This window comes from Rattus norvegicus, chromosome 2 (assembly GCF_036323735.1).
Source record: "Rattus norvegicus strain BN/NHsdMcwi chromosome 2, GRCr8, whole genome shotgun sequence".
NCBI classification, from domain to species: Eukaryota; Metazoa; Chordata; class Mammalia; order Rodentia; family Muridae; genus Rattus; species Rattus norvegicus.
Window position 1 is genome coordinate 126,674,587 of NC_086020.1, and position 16,442 is coordinate 126,691,028.

The following is a 16,442-nucleotide window of genomic DNA, read 5'->3' on the forward strand; positions in this document are numbered from 1 at the left end:
TATCCTGGGTTTTTTGTTATTCCAGATGAATTTGCAAATTGTTCTGTCTAACTCTTTGGAGAATTGGATTGGTATTTTGATGGGGATTGCATTGAATCTGTAGATTGCTTTTGGTAAAATGGCCATTTTTACTATATTAATCCTGCCAATCCATGAGCATGGGAGATCTTTCCATCTTCTGAGGTCTTCTTCAATTTCTTTCCTCAGTGTCTTGAAGTTCTTATTGTACAGATCTTTTACTTGCTTGGTTAAAGTCACACCGAGGTACTTTATATTATTTGGGTCTATTATGAAGGGTGTCGTTTCCCTAATTTCTTTCTCGGCTTGTTTCTCTTTTGTATAGAGGAAGGCTACTGATTTATTTGAGTTAATTTTATACCCAGCCACTTTGCTGAAGTTGTTTATCAGCTTTAGTAGTTCTCTGGTAGAACTTTTGGGATCACTTAAATATACTATCATGTCATCTGCAAATAGTGATATTTTGACCTCTTCTTTTCCGATCTTTATCCCCTTGATCTCCTTTTGTTGTCTGATTGCTCTGGCTAGAACTTCAAGAACTATATTGAATAAGGAGGGAGAGAGTGGGCAGCCTTGTCTAGTCCCTGATTTTAGTGGGATTGCTTCAAGTTTCTCCCCATTTAGTTTAATGTTAGCAACTGGTTTGCTGTATATGGCTTTTACTATGTTTAGGTATGGGCCTTGAATTCCTATTCTTTCCAGGACTTTTATCATGAAGGGGTGTTGAATTTTGTCAAATGCTTTCTCAGCATCTAATGAAATGATCATGTGGTTCTGTTCTTTCAGTTTGTTTATATAATGGATCACGTTGATGGTTTTCCGTATATTAAACCATCCCTGCATGCCTGGGATGAAGCCTACTTGATCATGGTGGATGATTGTTTTGATGTACTCTTGAATTCGGTTTGCCAGAATTTTATTGAGTATTTTTGCGTCGATATTCATAAGGGAAATTGGTCTGAAGTTCTCTTTCTTTGTTGTGTCTTTGTGTGGTTTAGGTATAAGAGTAATTGTGGCTTCCTAGAAGGAATTCGGTAGGGCTCCATCTGTTTCAATTTTGTGGAATAGTTTGGATAATATTGGTATGAGGTCTTCTATGAAGGTTTGATAGAATTCTGCACTAAACCCGTCTGGACCTGGGCTCTTTTTGGTTGGGAGACCTTTAATGACTGCTTCTATTTCCTTAGGAGTTATGGGGTTGTTTAACTGGTTTATCTGTTCCTGATTTAATTTCGATACCTGGTATCTGTCTAGGAAATTGTCCATTTCCTGAAGATTTTCAAATTTTGTTGAATATAGGTTTTTATAGTAAGATCTGATGATTTTTTGAATTTCCTCTGAATCTGTAGTTATGTCTCCCTTTTCATTTCTGATTTTGTTAATTTGGATGCACTCTCTGTGTCCTCTCGTTAGTCTGGCTAAGGGTTTATCTATCTTGTTGATTTTCTCAAAGAACCAACTTTTGGTTCTGTTGATTCTTTCTATGGTCCTTTTTGTTTCTACTTGGTTGATTTCAGCTCTGAGTTTGATTATTTCCTGCCTTCTACTCCTCCTGGGTGTATTTGCTTCTTTTTGTTCTAGAGCTTTTAGGTGTGCTGTCAAGCTGCTGACATATGCTCTTTCCTGTTTCTTTCTGCAGGCACTCAGCGCTATGAGTTTTCCTCTTAGCACAGCTTTCATTGTGTCCCATAAGTTTGGGTATGTTGTACCTTCATTTTCATTAAATTCTAAAAAGTTTTTAATTTCTTTCTTTATTTCTTCCTTGACCAGGTTATCACTGAGTAGAGCATTGTTCAATTTCCACGTATATGTGGGCATTCTTCCCTTATTGTTATTGAAGACCAGTTTTAGGCCGTGGTGGTCCGATAGCACGCATGGGATTATTTCTATCTTTCTGTACCTGTTGAGGCCCGTTTTTTGACCAATTATATGGTCAATTTTGGAGAAAGTACCATGAGGAGCTGAGAAGAAGGTATATCCTTTTGCTTTAGGATAGAATGTTCTATAAATATCCGTTAAGTCCATTTGGCTCATGACTTCTCTTAGTCTGTCGACATCACTGTTTAATTTCTCTTTCCATGATCTGTCCATTGATGAGAGTGGGGTGTTGAAATCTCCCACTATTATTGTGTGAGGTGCAATGTGTGTTTTGAGCTTTAGTAAGGTTTCTTTTACGTATGTAGGTGCCCTTGTGTTGGGGCATAGATATTTAGGATTGAGAGTTCATCTTGGTGGATTTTTCCTTTGATGAATATGAAGTGTCCTTCCTTATCTTTTTTGATGACTTTTAGTTGGAAATTGATTTTATTTGATATTAGAATGGCTACTCCAGCTTGCTTCTTCTGACCATTTGCTTGGAAAGTTGTTTTCCAGCCTTTCACTCTGAGGTAGTGTCTGTCTTTGTCTCTGAGGTGTGTTTCCTGTAGGCAGCAGAATGCAGGGTCCTCGTTGCGTATCCAGTTTGTTAATCTATGTCTTTTTATTGGGGAGTTGAGGCCATTGATATTGAGAGATATTAAGGAATAATGATTATTGTTTCCCTTTATATTCATATTTGGATGTGAGGTTATGTTTGTGTGCTTTCATTCTCTTTGTTTTGTTGCCAAGACGATTAGTTTCTTGCTTCTTCTAGGGTATAGCTTGCCTCCTTATGTTGGGCTTTACCATTTATTATCCTTTGTAGTGCTGGATTTGTAGAAAGATATTGTGTAAATTTGGTTTTGTCATGGAATATCTTGGTTTCTCCATCAATGTTAATTGAGAGTTTTGCAGGATACAGTAACCTGGGCTGGCATTTGTGTTCTCTTAGGGTCTGTATGACATCAGTCCAGGATCTTCTGGCCTTCATAGTTTCTGGCGAGAAGTCTGGTGTGATTCTGATAGGTCTGCCTTTATATGTTACTTGACCTTTTTCCCTTACTGCTTTTAATATTCTTTATTTTGTGCGTTTGGTGTTTTGACAATTACGTGACGGGAGGTGTTTCTTTTCTGGTCCAATCTATTTGGAGTTCTGTAGGCTTCTTGTATGTCTATGGGTATCTCTTTTTTTAGGTTAGGGAAGTTTTCTTCTATGATTTTGTTGAAGATATTTACTGGTCCTTTGAGCTGGGAGTCTTCACTCTCTTCTATACCTATTATCCTTAGGTTTGATCTTCTCATTGAGTCCTGGATTTCCTGTATGTTTTGGACCTGTAGCTTTTTCCGCTTTACATTATCTGTGACAGTTGGGTCAATGATTTCTATGGAATCTTCTGCTCCTGAGATTCTCTCTTCCATCTCTTGTATTCTGTTGGTGAAGCTTGTATCTACAGCTCCTTGTCTCTTCTTTTGGTTTTCTATATCCAGGGTTGTTTCCATTTGTTCTTTCTTGATTGCTTCTATTTCCATTTTTAATTCCTTCAACTGTTTGATTGTGTTTTCCTGGAATTCTTTCAGGGATTTTTGTGTCTCCTCTCTATGGGCTTCTACTTGTTTATTTATGTTTTCTTGGAATTGTTTCAGGGATTTTTTCGATTCTTTCAGGCATTTTTGCGATTCCTCTCTGTAGGCTTCTACTTGTTCTCTAACGGAGTTCTTCATGTCTTCCTTGAAGTCCTCCAGCATCATGATCAGAAATGATTTTTAAACTAGATCTTGCTTTTCTGGTGTGTTTGGATATTCCATGTTTGTTTTGATGGGAGAATTGGGCTCCGATGGTGCCATGTAGTCTTGGTTTCTGTTGCTTGGGTTCCTGCGCTTGCCTCTCGCCATCAGATTATCTCTAGTGTTACTTTGTTCTGCTATTTCTGACAGTGGCTAGACTGTCCTATAAGCCTGTGTGTCAGGAGTGCTGTAGACCTGTTTTCCTCTCTTTCAGTCAGTTATGGGGAAAGTGTTCTGCTTTCGGGCGTGTAGTTTTTCCTCTCTACAGGTCTTCAGTTGTTCCTGTGGGCCTGTGTCTTGAGTTCACCAGGCAGCTTTCTTGCAGCAGAAAATTTGGTCTTACCTGTGGTCCTGAGGCTCAAGTTCGCTCGTGGGGTGCTGCCCACGGGCTCTCTGCAGCGGCAGCAACCAGGAAGACCTGTGCTGCCCCTTCCGGGAGCTTCAGTGCACCAGGGTTCCAGATGGTCTTTGGCTTTTTCCTCTGGCGTCCGAGATGTGTGTGCAGGGAGCAGTCTCTTCTGGTTTCCCAGGCTTGTTTGCCTCTCTGAAGGTTCAGCTCTCACTCCCACGGGATTTGGGTGCAGAGAACTGTTTATCCGGTCTGTTTCTTTCAGGTTCCGGCGGTGTCTCAGGCAGGGGTCCTGCCGCTCCTGGGCCCTCCCCCACGGGAGCCCAGAGGCCTTCTACAGTTTCCTCTTGGGCCAGGGATGTGGGAAGGATGAGCAGTGTTGGTGGTCTCTTCCGCTCTGCAGCCTCAGGAGTGCCCACCTGACCAGGCGGTTGGGTCTCTCTCTCACCGGGTCTGGGGGCAGAGAGCTGCTGCGGGCCGGGGTCCGCGGGTGTGGGACTTCCGGTAAACACAGAACGTGCCCGGTCCTAGAGAAATTCTGCTTCCGTATGTCCCAATCTCACCAGGCAGCTTTCTTGCAGCAGAAAATTTGGTCTTACCTGTGGTCCCGAGGCTCAGGATCGCTCGTGGGGTGCTGCCCAGGGGCTCTCTGCAGCGGCAGCAACCAGGAAGACCTGTGCAGCCCCTTCCCGGAGCTTCAGTGCACCAGGGTTCCAGATGGTCTTTGGCTTTTTCCTCTGGCGTCCGAGATGTGTGTCTCTGTATCTCATTTTTTAATAGGGTTATTTGTCTCACTGCGGTCTAACTTCTTGAGTTCTTTGTATATTTTGGATATAAGCCCTCTATCTATTGTAGGATTGGTAAAGATCTTTTCCCAATCTGTTGGTTGCCGTTTTGTCCTAACCACAGTGTCTTTTGCTTTACAGAAGCTTTGCAGTTTTATGAGGCCCCATTTGTTGATTTGTGATCTTAGAGCATAAGCCATTGGTGTTTTGTTCAGGAAATTTTCCCCAGTGCCCATGTGTTCGAGACTCTTCCCCACTTTTTCTCCTATTAGTTTGAGTGTATCTGGTTTGATGTGGAGGTCCTAGATCCACTTGAACTTAAGCTTTGTACAGGGTGATAAGAATGGATCGGTTTGCAATCTTCTCCATGCTGACCTCCAATTGAACCAGCACCATTTGTTGAAAATGCTATCTTTCTTCCATTGGATGGTTTTAGCTCCTTTGTCAAAGATCAAGTGGCCATAGGTGTGTGGGTTCATTTCTGGGTCTTCAATTCTTTTCCACTGATCTATCTGCCTGTCTCTGTACCAATACCATACAGTTTTTATGACTATTGCTCTGTAATACTGCTTGAAGTCAGGGATGGTGATTCCCCCAGTTCTTTTATGGTTGAGTATAGTTTTCGCTATCCTGGGTTTTTTGTTATTGCAAATGAATTTGCAAATTGCTCTTTCTATCTCTATAAAGAATTGAGTAGGAATTTTGGTGGGGAATGCATTGAATCTGTAGATTGCTTTGGGCAAAATGGCCACCTTTACTATATTAATCCTGCCAATCCATGAGCATGGAAGATCTATCCATCTTCTTCAATTTCTTTCTTCAGAGATTTGACGTTCTTGTCATACAGATCTTTCATTTGCTTGGTTAAAGTCACGCAAGATATTTTATGTTATTTGGGACTATTGTGAAGGGTGTCATTTCCTTAATTTCTTTCTCAGCCTGTTAATCCTTTGAGTAGAGGAAGGCTACTGACTTGTTTGAGTTAATTTTATACACAGTCACTTTGCTAAAGTTGTTTATCAGGTTAAGTAGTTCTATGGTGGAACTGTAGGGGCGCTTAAGTACACTATCATATCATCTGCAAATAGTGATATTTCGATTTCTTCCCTTCCAATTGCCTTTAACCTCGTTTCCCTGTCTGATTGCTCTGGCTAGGACTTCAAGTACTACATTGAATAAGCATGGATAGAATGGGCAGCCTTGTCTAGTCCCTGATTTTAGTGGGATTGCTTCAAGTTTTTCTCCATTTAGTTTGATGTTAGGTACTGGCTTGCTGTATATTGCTTTTATTATGTTTAGATATGGGCCTTGAATTCCTGATCTTTCCAGGACTTTCATGAAGGGGTGTTGAATTTTGTCAAATGCTTTCTCAGTATCTAATGAAATGATCATGTGGTTCTTATCTTTGAGTTTGTTTATATGGTGGGTTACATTGATGGATTTTGTATATTAAACCATCCCTGCATGCCTGGGATGAAGCGTATTTGATCATGATGGATGACTGTTTTGATGTGTTCTTGGATTCGGTTTGCAAGAATTTTATTGAGTATTTTTGCGTCAATATTCATAAGGGAAATTGGTCTGAAGTTCTCTTTCTTTGTTGGTCTTTGTGTGGTTTGGGTATAAGAGTAATTGTGGCTTCATAGAAGGAATTTAGTAGTGCTTCGTCTGTTTCTATTTTGTGGAATAGTTTGGACAGTACTGGTATAAGGTCTTCTATGAAGGTCTGATAGAATTCTGCACTGAACCCATCTGGACCTGGGCTCTTTTTGGTTGGGAGACTTTTAATAACTGCTTCCATTTCTTTAGGAATTATGGAATTGTTTATATGGTTTATTTGTTCCTGATTTAACTTCGGTACCTGGTATCTGTCTAGAAAATTGTCCAGAAAATTTAGAAAATAATGACAGGCAGTTTTGGGCAACTTTCCCCAGTGCAAACATTTTGTTAAGCCACAATGTAACATACAGATGATTCTTAATTTAAGATGGGTGACAGTCTCATCTGAATGATGTAACCTCAAAATGCATTTAACACACTACCATATAAAATAAAACATGGTAGCTCAACAACATAGAGCCTACAGAGTATGTTCACACCTGTGATTTTATAGCTGGCAGAAAGGCTGGGTTTACTTCTGTTGCCCATATCATGGGAGAGCATCTTACCATATATTATTCATTCAAGAAAAGGTCTGAATGTGTATCACCTTCACATCACAAAGGTGAAAAATGGTTTGTCAAACCACTGTAGCATGGGGACCTTCTGCAGTACAATGCTGTAACTATGTAGCAATACAGCATACATAAAGATAAGAAAATTGTCATGAGCCAAGGATCATTCAGTGCTCCTTTTAGACACAGTACCTTTCCACTACACTCCCTCATCCTCAGGTCTAGGCAACCACTAGTCGGTTATATAGATACATTTTTTTCCATTTTAGAACTGTTAACATGAATATAATCGCTTGGAATTGGCTTTTTTCCCTTCAGTAGAATTCCTTGGATATTTGGGAACACATTTTACTCTGTAGCTAGGCTGGCCCCTAAATCACAAGATCCTGTAACTCAGCTTTCTGAGTGCTAGATTACAGGTTCAAGCTCCACACCCAGCCAACGCATCACCTTCTACTGTCCCAACAATAGTATAATATTAAAAAGTACATACAAGTGCTGCCTACTTAACCACTCTCCTACAAAAGTTATCTGTATTATGAGTAAAGCTGCTATACACACCGTAAATGTGCTCGTGCCTGCGTGTGTGTGTGTATGTGTGTGTCTAATGGTAGTTGCATATTTTCTGTTTAAGTTACTGAATGATTTTTCAGAATGGCTATAGCATTTACAAACTCTCAACAACCGTGCATGGTTGCATTAGTCCATTTCCATTACTACAACAGAATTTCAGAGGTTGTATGCTGTCTGAAGAAAGGAGGCCCAAGTATCTCACAGTTCTTAAGGTTCAAGAGCATGAGGCCAGTTTCTGCTGTGCTCTAGTGAGTACCTTCCTGGATTCACCACAGCATGAACATATGCAAAAGAGAAATAGGCTTCCTCTTTTGTAACAACTCTTGTGAGACTAACTCACTCATTCCTAGAGATTAGCATGAATCCCTTCTAAGAGTCATGCCCCTAATGACCTAGCCACTTCCAACCTGGTTCTATCTCTTCAAACTTTGTCACAGCAAGGACCAAGCCTTCAATGTATAAACCTTTGGGGGAAACAATCCACATAATAGCATATTCCACTATTTCATTTGTAACCATCATGTGAAATACATAGTATTACTTTATTGTGCTTTTAAAATTTACTAAGTGACTGTGTGAGGCTGGATAATGACCATATACAATATTTACTTCCAAATCATAACATATTATTCTTAATGTAGTAGGCAGATAGCCCACTACATTAGATCTCAGAATTTGTAGTCTTATTATTGACAGTTTACACTTGGATCAATACTGTGTCCTCACATTCTTGCCAATAGAACTATATAGTCTACCTTTTGTATAATGCAGCTAATTGTGACAGGCTAAACTGTAAGGTTGGCCTCTACTGAGAATCTTCTACCTAGACCAGCCTAGATGACCCTCTAACAAGAACCTAAACATGAGGTAGCCAAGAAAGACTGCAGTTATCTCTTGGTGTCTGTGATAGCATTAACTTTCTCATGCCTGTCTACAGTGTTCTTAGACATGAAGAAAATACAACTGCTCTCTTCTCCAATGCTAGCCTACTACACAGGAGAAGCCACTGTCATACCAAATCACACACTGGATTTAAGGCTCTCAAGAACAGTGTGTTTCCCCGGTGGATAGGAGTACCAGTATGTCATTAGGATTTCCTGGAATGCCTTTTGCTGTAGCCCCAGCCCCTCTATTCCTACCACCCCACTTCTGACTCTAGGACTGAATCTGCAGATTGCATCCTACTTCTCTCGATGCTTTTTAGCTGTTTCAAGGATAAAGAATCCCCAGGGGATGAACTACAGTTGTTCTAGGATACAGGCATCACTACTAGAAAGAAGCTCAACACTTGTTTCATGCTACCACATCCACATGATCTCTTCTCTCATCACTGTAAAGTACACAGTGAAAGCAAGACATGTGACAGTGAAGTTGGGAAGATATGGAGGACTACAAAGAAGCTGGAGACAGAAACAATTATTTTGCCATTAAGATTAAGATAGGAATCAAGATTTAGTATATGATTATAAAAACAGTACATTTGGAAAAGGACCTACACCTGCTAAGAATTAAAACAACTATAATTTGTGTAATGGTAAGGAGATGTGTCCCTCACTGATTTGCTCCCCTGAGGTTTTTAATAATTATAATCACAATGCATAACAGACACCTCTAATGGAGGTCTTGCATTTATTGCTGTGTTGCTGGTAAAAAAACACTTTCATGATCCAGTCAACGATAGCTTCTGGCAGATGTGGTAGAAAACCATGTCCAGAGAGCTCTGGAGCGTCAAACATCTGTCTTTTGCTACTGTTACTGCTTAATCAAGCATTCAGACCTATGCTTTAAGATATTTACCAGATATGTATACCTTGTTGATAAAAATCTAAAATTGAAGCAAAACAAACAAACAAAAAAACCCTTAGGAAATAAACATTAAGGCCAATGCATTTATTACTACTTGTGTTAGTTTTATGTTTTATTCATAATTTCTGTTTTTTTTTAAACGGGGAAACAGGAATCCAATTCTTTTGCCATAATGTCATGATTATATAACTGAAATAATTATACAGGTAGCCACATCTTGAGAAATCACTTTAGAATGTTTCAAAGCTTAAATGAATTCCCATTTCAGATCACAGCTACTTTAACTTTAAGATGTATAGCATTAGCTCCAGTTAGAAAAAATATTAAAGCAATTTCTATACACAAAGAGCTTACTTTCAGAGAGCAAAACCAAATTCTCCCTTACAAGAATCAAAGCTGTAAGCAAAATTTCAAAGGTTATGGGCAACTTCAAATGTGAATAATTCTTTTTTTTTTTCTTTTTTTTCAGAGCTGGGGACCGAACCCAGGGCCTTGTGCTTCCTAGGCAAGCGCTCTACCACTGAGCTAAATCCCCAGCCTCAAATGTGAATAATTCTAAGTAGAATTTATATTGAGGATTTATATTGACGATAATTAATAATTCATAAGAATGTAGATATATTTACAATCAAATTTCAATCTGTTTTTTTATACTTAATCATTACACATACCTGCATAGCTGGGTCTCTGAAAATATGTTCGATTTGATGCTGCCTAAGAATATCATTTAGTTTAACATCTGAAACAAAAAGAAAACCAATTTGAGTAACAGTCTATTTTGTAAAACTAGAAAAATAGTAGCTACTATTTGATATATCTTAGATATATTTCTAGTCTGTATGATTGCTTTTTATAAAATGAATCATCAATTTCAGCACATTATTTTAGAATGTAAAATTGGGTTTTGTTACATTCATAAACTAAATAATGACTCCTAAATGGAATGAACACAGGATAGCTACAAAGAACTAATCTTTCTTATTTCCTAAATTTGAATTATCAGGCAGAAGTGGAAATATTCTCCACTGTCTTTTTGTTTCCACTCTTTCAATGAAAGAACTGGGCAGATACACACCACATTCTTCCGTCTTTCTTCTTTCTTTCCTTTCTTTTTTGAAGTCAGGTTATCATTTAGACTGACCTAGAACTCAGATGTAATCCAGACTAGATTGACTTACTAGAATTTTCCTGTCTTTGCCTTCTGGGTGGCAGAACTAGAGGCAACACTCAGCTATACACAAATGCTTTAGAATTCTTAAAGTCAGCTGAAAAGCTTACCCGTTCTATACTGAGGACAAATTGTAGGACACAGAATCTAATTTTAACAGGAGTACCATGAGACCATGAAAAAGGTGGCCCAGAATAAAGCTGAGAGTTCTCACTAACATGCCACATCTGTGTTCACATCAGAAAAGAAACGGGGAAAGCAAGTTGGCCCAACATATAAAGGTGTCTGTCATGTCCCAGCACGCATGGGCCCACACACACACTTGTACAAGCTAGAGAAATGGCTCAGCAGATACAGCACTAGCTAATCACAGCACTCAACATGGTAGCTCACAACTGTACCTCCAGTCTCAGGGAATCTAATACTCCCTTTTGGTCTCCATTAGCATGTGATGCATAAACATTTCTGCTGTCAAGACAACCACCCATACATATATATTTTTTTAATTAAAGAAGATTAAAAAGAATAAAGAAAAATAAAAACATACATAAAATATTACCCAACAAATACTCAATCTTTTAAAATTTACAGGAACTGAACAAAACTCAATAACTTTCAAAGAAATAAACAAGACAAGACAAAACATAACAAAACAAAAAAACCCCTAAACAGCCTCCATTTTATCTGATAAAAATAGTAACTAGAGTCAATAACCAAAACAGAAAGCAGTCAATAGGAAGAAACTTGAGCTATATGGAAATTGAAAAACAAAACCAAAAAAACTTGCTTTCATATAACCATAGGATCTCAGGAAGAATCACAAATAGGACAATAGTTTAAATGTCATGTATCATAGCTTAATAGTAGAAAGTTTTATAGCTTTAACTTAGAATTAAATTGAATAGCCTTCAAATTGTCCTTCAAATTTAGGAATTTTTCCTATTTTTTAAATGTTGTATAGGCTTTTGTTGAGTACTTTACATCTGGAAATCCTAGATTCAAATTACCACAAAAGTCTGTAATCACGTCAGCACTTAAAGGCTTCAGATTTTAGAATATTTTGGAGTTTGGATTTTCAAATTAGGTATGCTCAACTGTATTAGGAAAAATAAAGGCTTGAAGTATCAAATCTCTTGCAAAAAGTTAGAAGAACAACAGTATAAATTCAAAAAAGTCATATGAAGGAAATAATTGAAATGAACCTAGTAAATAAACTCACAAACAAGGGGATTAAAATATAATCATTTTACTTTTAACAATCATTTGATAAATTTAAAGTTATATGTATAATAAATACAACTTGAAGGACCTTACTTAATAAAATGGATGCTTACAAAAAACAAAACAACAACAACACAAAAAACACTGTAAACATCACACCTAATGGGAAAGATATTAAAAATCTTTTTCCTTGTGGCTAACACAAGAATATACTCTCATGACATTTATGCAATACTCTAGTGGAAGTCCAAGTTAATGTGGCACTGCAAGCAGTTAAATAAACAAGAGGTATGAAGGTTCAAAGAACAAACTCATCTACATATGTGTTAACTATTCCAAAGAACACATAGTCTTAAAATCAGGAAGTAAATTTAATGGTTATTAGTTACAAGGCCAAAATGCAAAAATTAATCACATCTGTATATACTGACAACACAAGATTTTTAAATAACAAAAGATAATAATTTCTAGTATCATCAAAATAAATATAAAGGAATAAATATAAAAGGAATATAAAATTCGTATACAAAAATATTTTTATATTTGATAAATTAATCAATAGAAATGCAAGGCCTAAAGAAGGAAAAAGAGAACATAGAATAAAGAGGTCTGTCTCCTAAAGTCAGTTTTCTCCATAATGGTTTACGTATCTGATGAAATTCCAATCTATACTCAAAAATATTGCTATAGAAATTGAAAGACTGATTCTGAAAGGAAATGGAATGAGAACAAAAACAATCTTACAAATAGAACAAGAGGATCAAGTTAGCTCTATCAGATAACAGCATGTATTATAAGGTTATAATTTACATAGCATGATAGTGATAAAATAAATTGTTAGTGTACCACTCTCATGATAAAATTCCCAGGAGCATACCTTGACAGAGAAAAGTTTGTTTTGACTCATGGTTGCTTGGCTCAATCATTATAGGCCTGGGGTATAACAGAATATCATATACCCTAGCAGGGATTGCAGTATAATAGAGCAATCAACAGTAGTTAGGAAGCATAGAGAAAGAGCCAGGGAATAGACACAAAACAAAACAGATCCTTCTTAAGGAAATCCTGAGGCATCTACTTCCTCCCATTAGACCCCATCTTCTAGAATTTCCACCACTTCCCAACAGCGTCATTTAAATGAGACTAAACCTTTATCATATGGCCTTTGGGAAGCATTTAAAAGTCAAACCAAAAGAAACAAAACTTGCCAATTAAAAGGTATTTAGAATTTAGAACTATAATACACACACATACATGGTCATAAGTGATGATCAAAGGGGCACTCTAGAACTGGGGTAGGGGTAGATTGAGAAAGGGTAATTTGTGGATCTAGGTCAAGCAGACAACTTATGAAAATAATTTTAATATCATTCACAAAAAGTCATTTCTAAGTGAACTAGAGATGTAAATATAAAACAATAAGTTTGCATTAGAGAATCAAGAAATACTTCTATAAGCTTAGGATAGAAGAAGACTTTTTAAATTAAAGCACAAAAGAAGTAAACATCTGTGGTAGTTTGAATGAGATTGACCCCCACAGGCTCACTGTTTGGGAAGGATTAGGAGGTGCAGTCTTGTTGGAGGTGTGTCACTGGGGTGGGCTCTGAAGTTTCAAAAGCTAGAGCCAATCGCAGTTAGCTCTCTCTGTGTTTCCTGCTTGTGGATAAAAATGTGTACTCTCAGCTACTATTCCAATACCATGCCTGCTTGCTGTCACTTACTTCACCATGATGGTTTTAACCTGAAACCATAAACTCCCATATACCATTTCTTATCTAAGCTGCCTTCCTTGATCATGGTGTCATATCACAGCAAATATGAAAATAATTAAAATGACATTTAAAGTAAATACCAACAAAATTGACATCAAAATTAAAAAGTTATACTCAAACAAACAAAAAAACCAATAAGAAAGTAAAAACACAACCCATAAACAAATCAAGAGCTATAATTGTCAATGATAGTGTATCTAAAGTAAAGAACTTCTAATCAGTTGAGAAACAGAAACAAATGGTTCAGTATACAAAAAGTATTCTTACGAGGCCAATTACCTGAAAAGAAGCTCATGCTCAGTAGACATCAGGGAAATGATAAATTAAAATGATTACAAATTGATATTCAAGACTGGTGAAAATAGGGTCTGGCTGGGGAGATGGCTTAGTTGGAAAGTTACTGCTTTTTAGGATCAAAGATTTGAATTCAATTCCCAAAGTTCACATAAGAAAAGCAGGCTGTGGTGAAGCAGTCTTGTAATTTCAGTGTGGGGGAGGGGGAGGGGGAGAGAGGGTCATTGGGGTTTCTTAGCCAATCAACCTAAGGTATTTGGCAAGTGCTAGTCCAGTCAGAGGATCTATTTCGCGGGAGGGAGGGAGGGAGGGAGGGAGGGAGGGAGGGAGGGAGGGAGGGAGGGAGGAAGGAGGAAGGGAGAAAGGAGGAAGGGAGAAGGGAAGGAAGAAAAGGCTAAAGAAAAAAGAAAAGGACAAAGAAAGAGAGAAAGGAAGGAAGGAATGGAGGAAGGAAGGAAGGAGTGGAGAAAGGAAGGAAGGAAAGAAGGAAAGGAAGGAAGGAAGGGGAAGGGATGGGAAGGGAAGGGAAGGGAAGGAAGGAAAAGAACGTTCAAAGTCTGAGGACAACATCAGAGGTATCCTCTGGCCTCTATAAGCACACATGTTGCTACCAAGAGAACCTGGTGAATATGTGTAACAAGCTGAACTATACATTGCTGACGAGAGTTTAAAAATCACCAAACTTTAAAATTAAAGGTGAACACAACTTTTGGCACTATAATCAACTATCCCAGCACAAGTACCATGACCAAAAGAAGTAACAGTGACTCACTAGCTGGGACTAACTCAGATATCCATCATAATAACAGATATGTGATTACTTAAAAACTGCCAAGTGTGTACAGCAATTAAAATGAACTAATCTTATCTATATGTGATAAGGATAAAATTTCAAAATATCATTAATGATGAAGCACAGAGGAATAAATGGTTCATCATCCTACTTTTTTAAATTAAGGCATAAAATTAAAGACAGTTGCTATCTTTCACTATCTTTGAGGAAGAGGGAGAGAGACTTTACATTTTTTGAGGTTCTAGCCATTCCCATTTCTGGACATGAATTGTATCTATTACAAGAATGTTTCACTTTGCCATGACACCTATTTGTTTTCTTTAAATTTATGTTATAAACACACACACATAAATATGCAAATGCATTAACCAGTTGCTTCTGAAAATGCTGGAGACACTGGTGGAATCATGCAATACTCAAGTTTATTAATGTATCATTTTCTCTTAATAAAAGTCAAATCTTCAAAGGAAATCCTCCTGTACCCTGAAGAAATAAAGACATATTCTTATGGACTCTTGAAAATATTAAAGATTTACCTTATTTTATTGTGTTATTAGTTTAAAGCCAACCCAGGCTACATAGAGAATCTAAGGCCAGGTCTTCTCAAAACAAACAACAACTAAAACAAATGCAGCCAGTGAGAAGAAATTAATATTGACAGAAGTCAATGTAGAAAGCTGGGTGTGGTGGCACATGCCTTTAATCTCAACATTCTTGAGGCAGAGGGAGCAGAGTTCAAGGCCAGCTTGGTCTAAGAATCCAGATCCAGAACACTCAGAACTGTTACACAGAGAAACGATGCCTTGAAAACACAAACAATCAGTGTAGACCACTTAAGAGGCAAATGGGAGGATGGACACAGTCATCTTTATCTCAATAGTAGTTAGGTGGTATGGCTAATAGGACAACCCCAAACTTTAACAGGCATACAAGGTCTAGTAACAGAAAAAGCTCACAGATTCCTAATGTTCATTCTTATGTCTTCATACAGACCTTAAAATTCCATGCTCTCATTTCCTGTACATGCAAATTTCAAGCCCTTTAGGTTTTGCTGTTTTTGCTTGGGAATCTCTTCTTCCATTCTGCTTGTCTTACTGACTTACAATTCAGTTTACAGTAAAAAATAAATTCTCTTACTTGGGTTTGCTCATATTTGGGATTCAATTTTTATTTAAGAACTATGGTTGCGTTATTCTTCTAAAACTCATCTTCTAAAATTCAGGTATTTCTCCACCAAGCAAAACTCATTCATGCAGATCACTCAGATTGTGGCCAGTTATTCATCTTTATAGAGTGAGGGAGGTTTTTCCTATTCATTTTCTTAAGAACTAATGCTATTGAAGTGTCAACACACACAGAGAGTATACACACACATACATATGTATGCATATATCCCCCAACACTATAGATAGACAGACAGACAGACAGACAGACAGATAGATAGATAGATAGATAGATAGATAATAGTGAGGGGGACAGAACATTTAACATGTACTAACTAACCAGAGGTACAGAGAAGCTAAGACTTTTGCCCAAGATCAAACTTGTGAAGTGTGAGCTAGGCAGTATACATACAGAAACAAATCTAGATAGTATGTCTTTCTGGTCTATGAACTCAATATGGAAACTCAGCATGTTTCCCCAGTCCTCCCTGTTGCTCCTGAGTTGTTCTCTTCCTCTTTCTTTCAAATCTCTCAGCCTTCAATTTCTACATCCCCTTTAGGTCACTTCTTACCTGTGATTACGACTGCAGCTAACGAATTGTACTCCTCTATAAACCTCTATATACCTTTCAAGGCAACTGTGCTGTTCTTAAACAAAGCATACTTCCAATTCCTTCAATGTTG

The 16,442-nt window shown here is 37.8% G+C and overlaps 1 protein-coding gene across 7 annotated transcripts in view; it reads right to left on the reverse strand.

Moving 5' to 3' along the window:
* Sclt1 (sodium channel and clathrin linker 1) overlaps positions 1-16,442 on the reverse strand; it is a 158,444-nt gene that overhangs the window by 141,151 nt on the left and 851 nt on the right. For all 7 annotated transcript variants that reach the window (XR_005500249.2, XR_005500251.2, XM_039101819.2 and 4 more), the window contains 1 exon segment: positions 10,019-10,086. Coding sequence is in view for 5 of the 7 variants with exons in the window: in XM_039101819.2 (XP_038957747.1) it covers positions 10,019-10,086 (68 nt within the window). In the remaining 2 variants the exon portion in view is untranslated.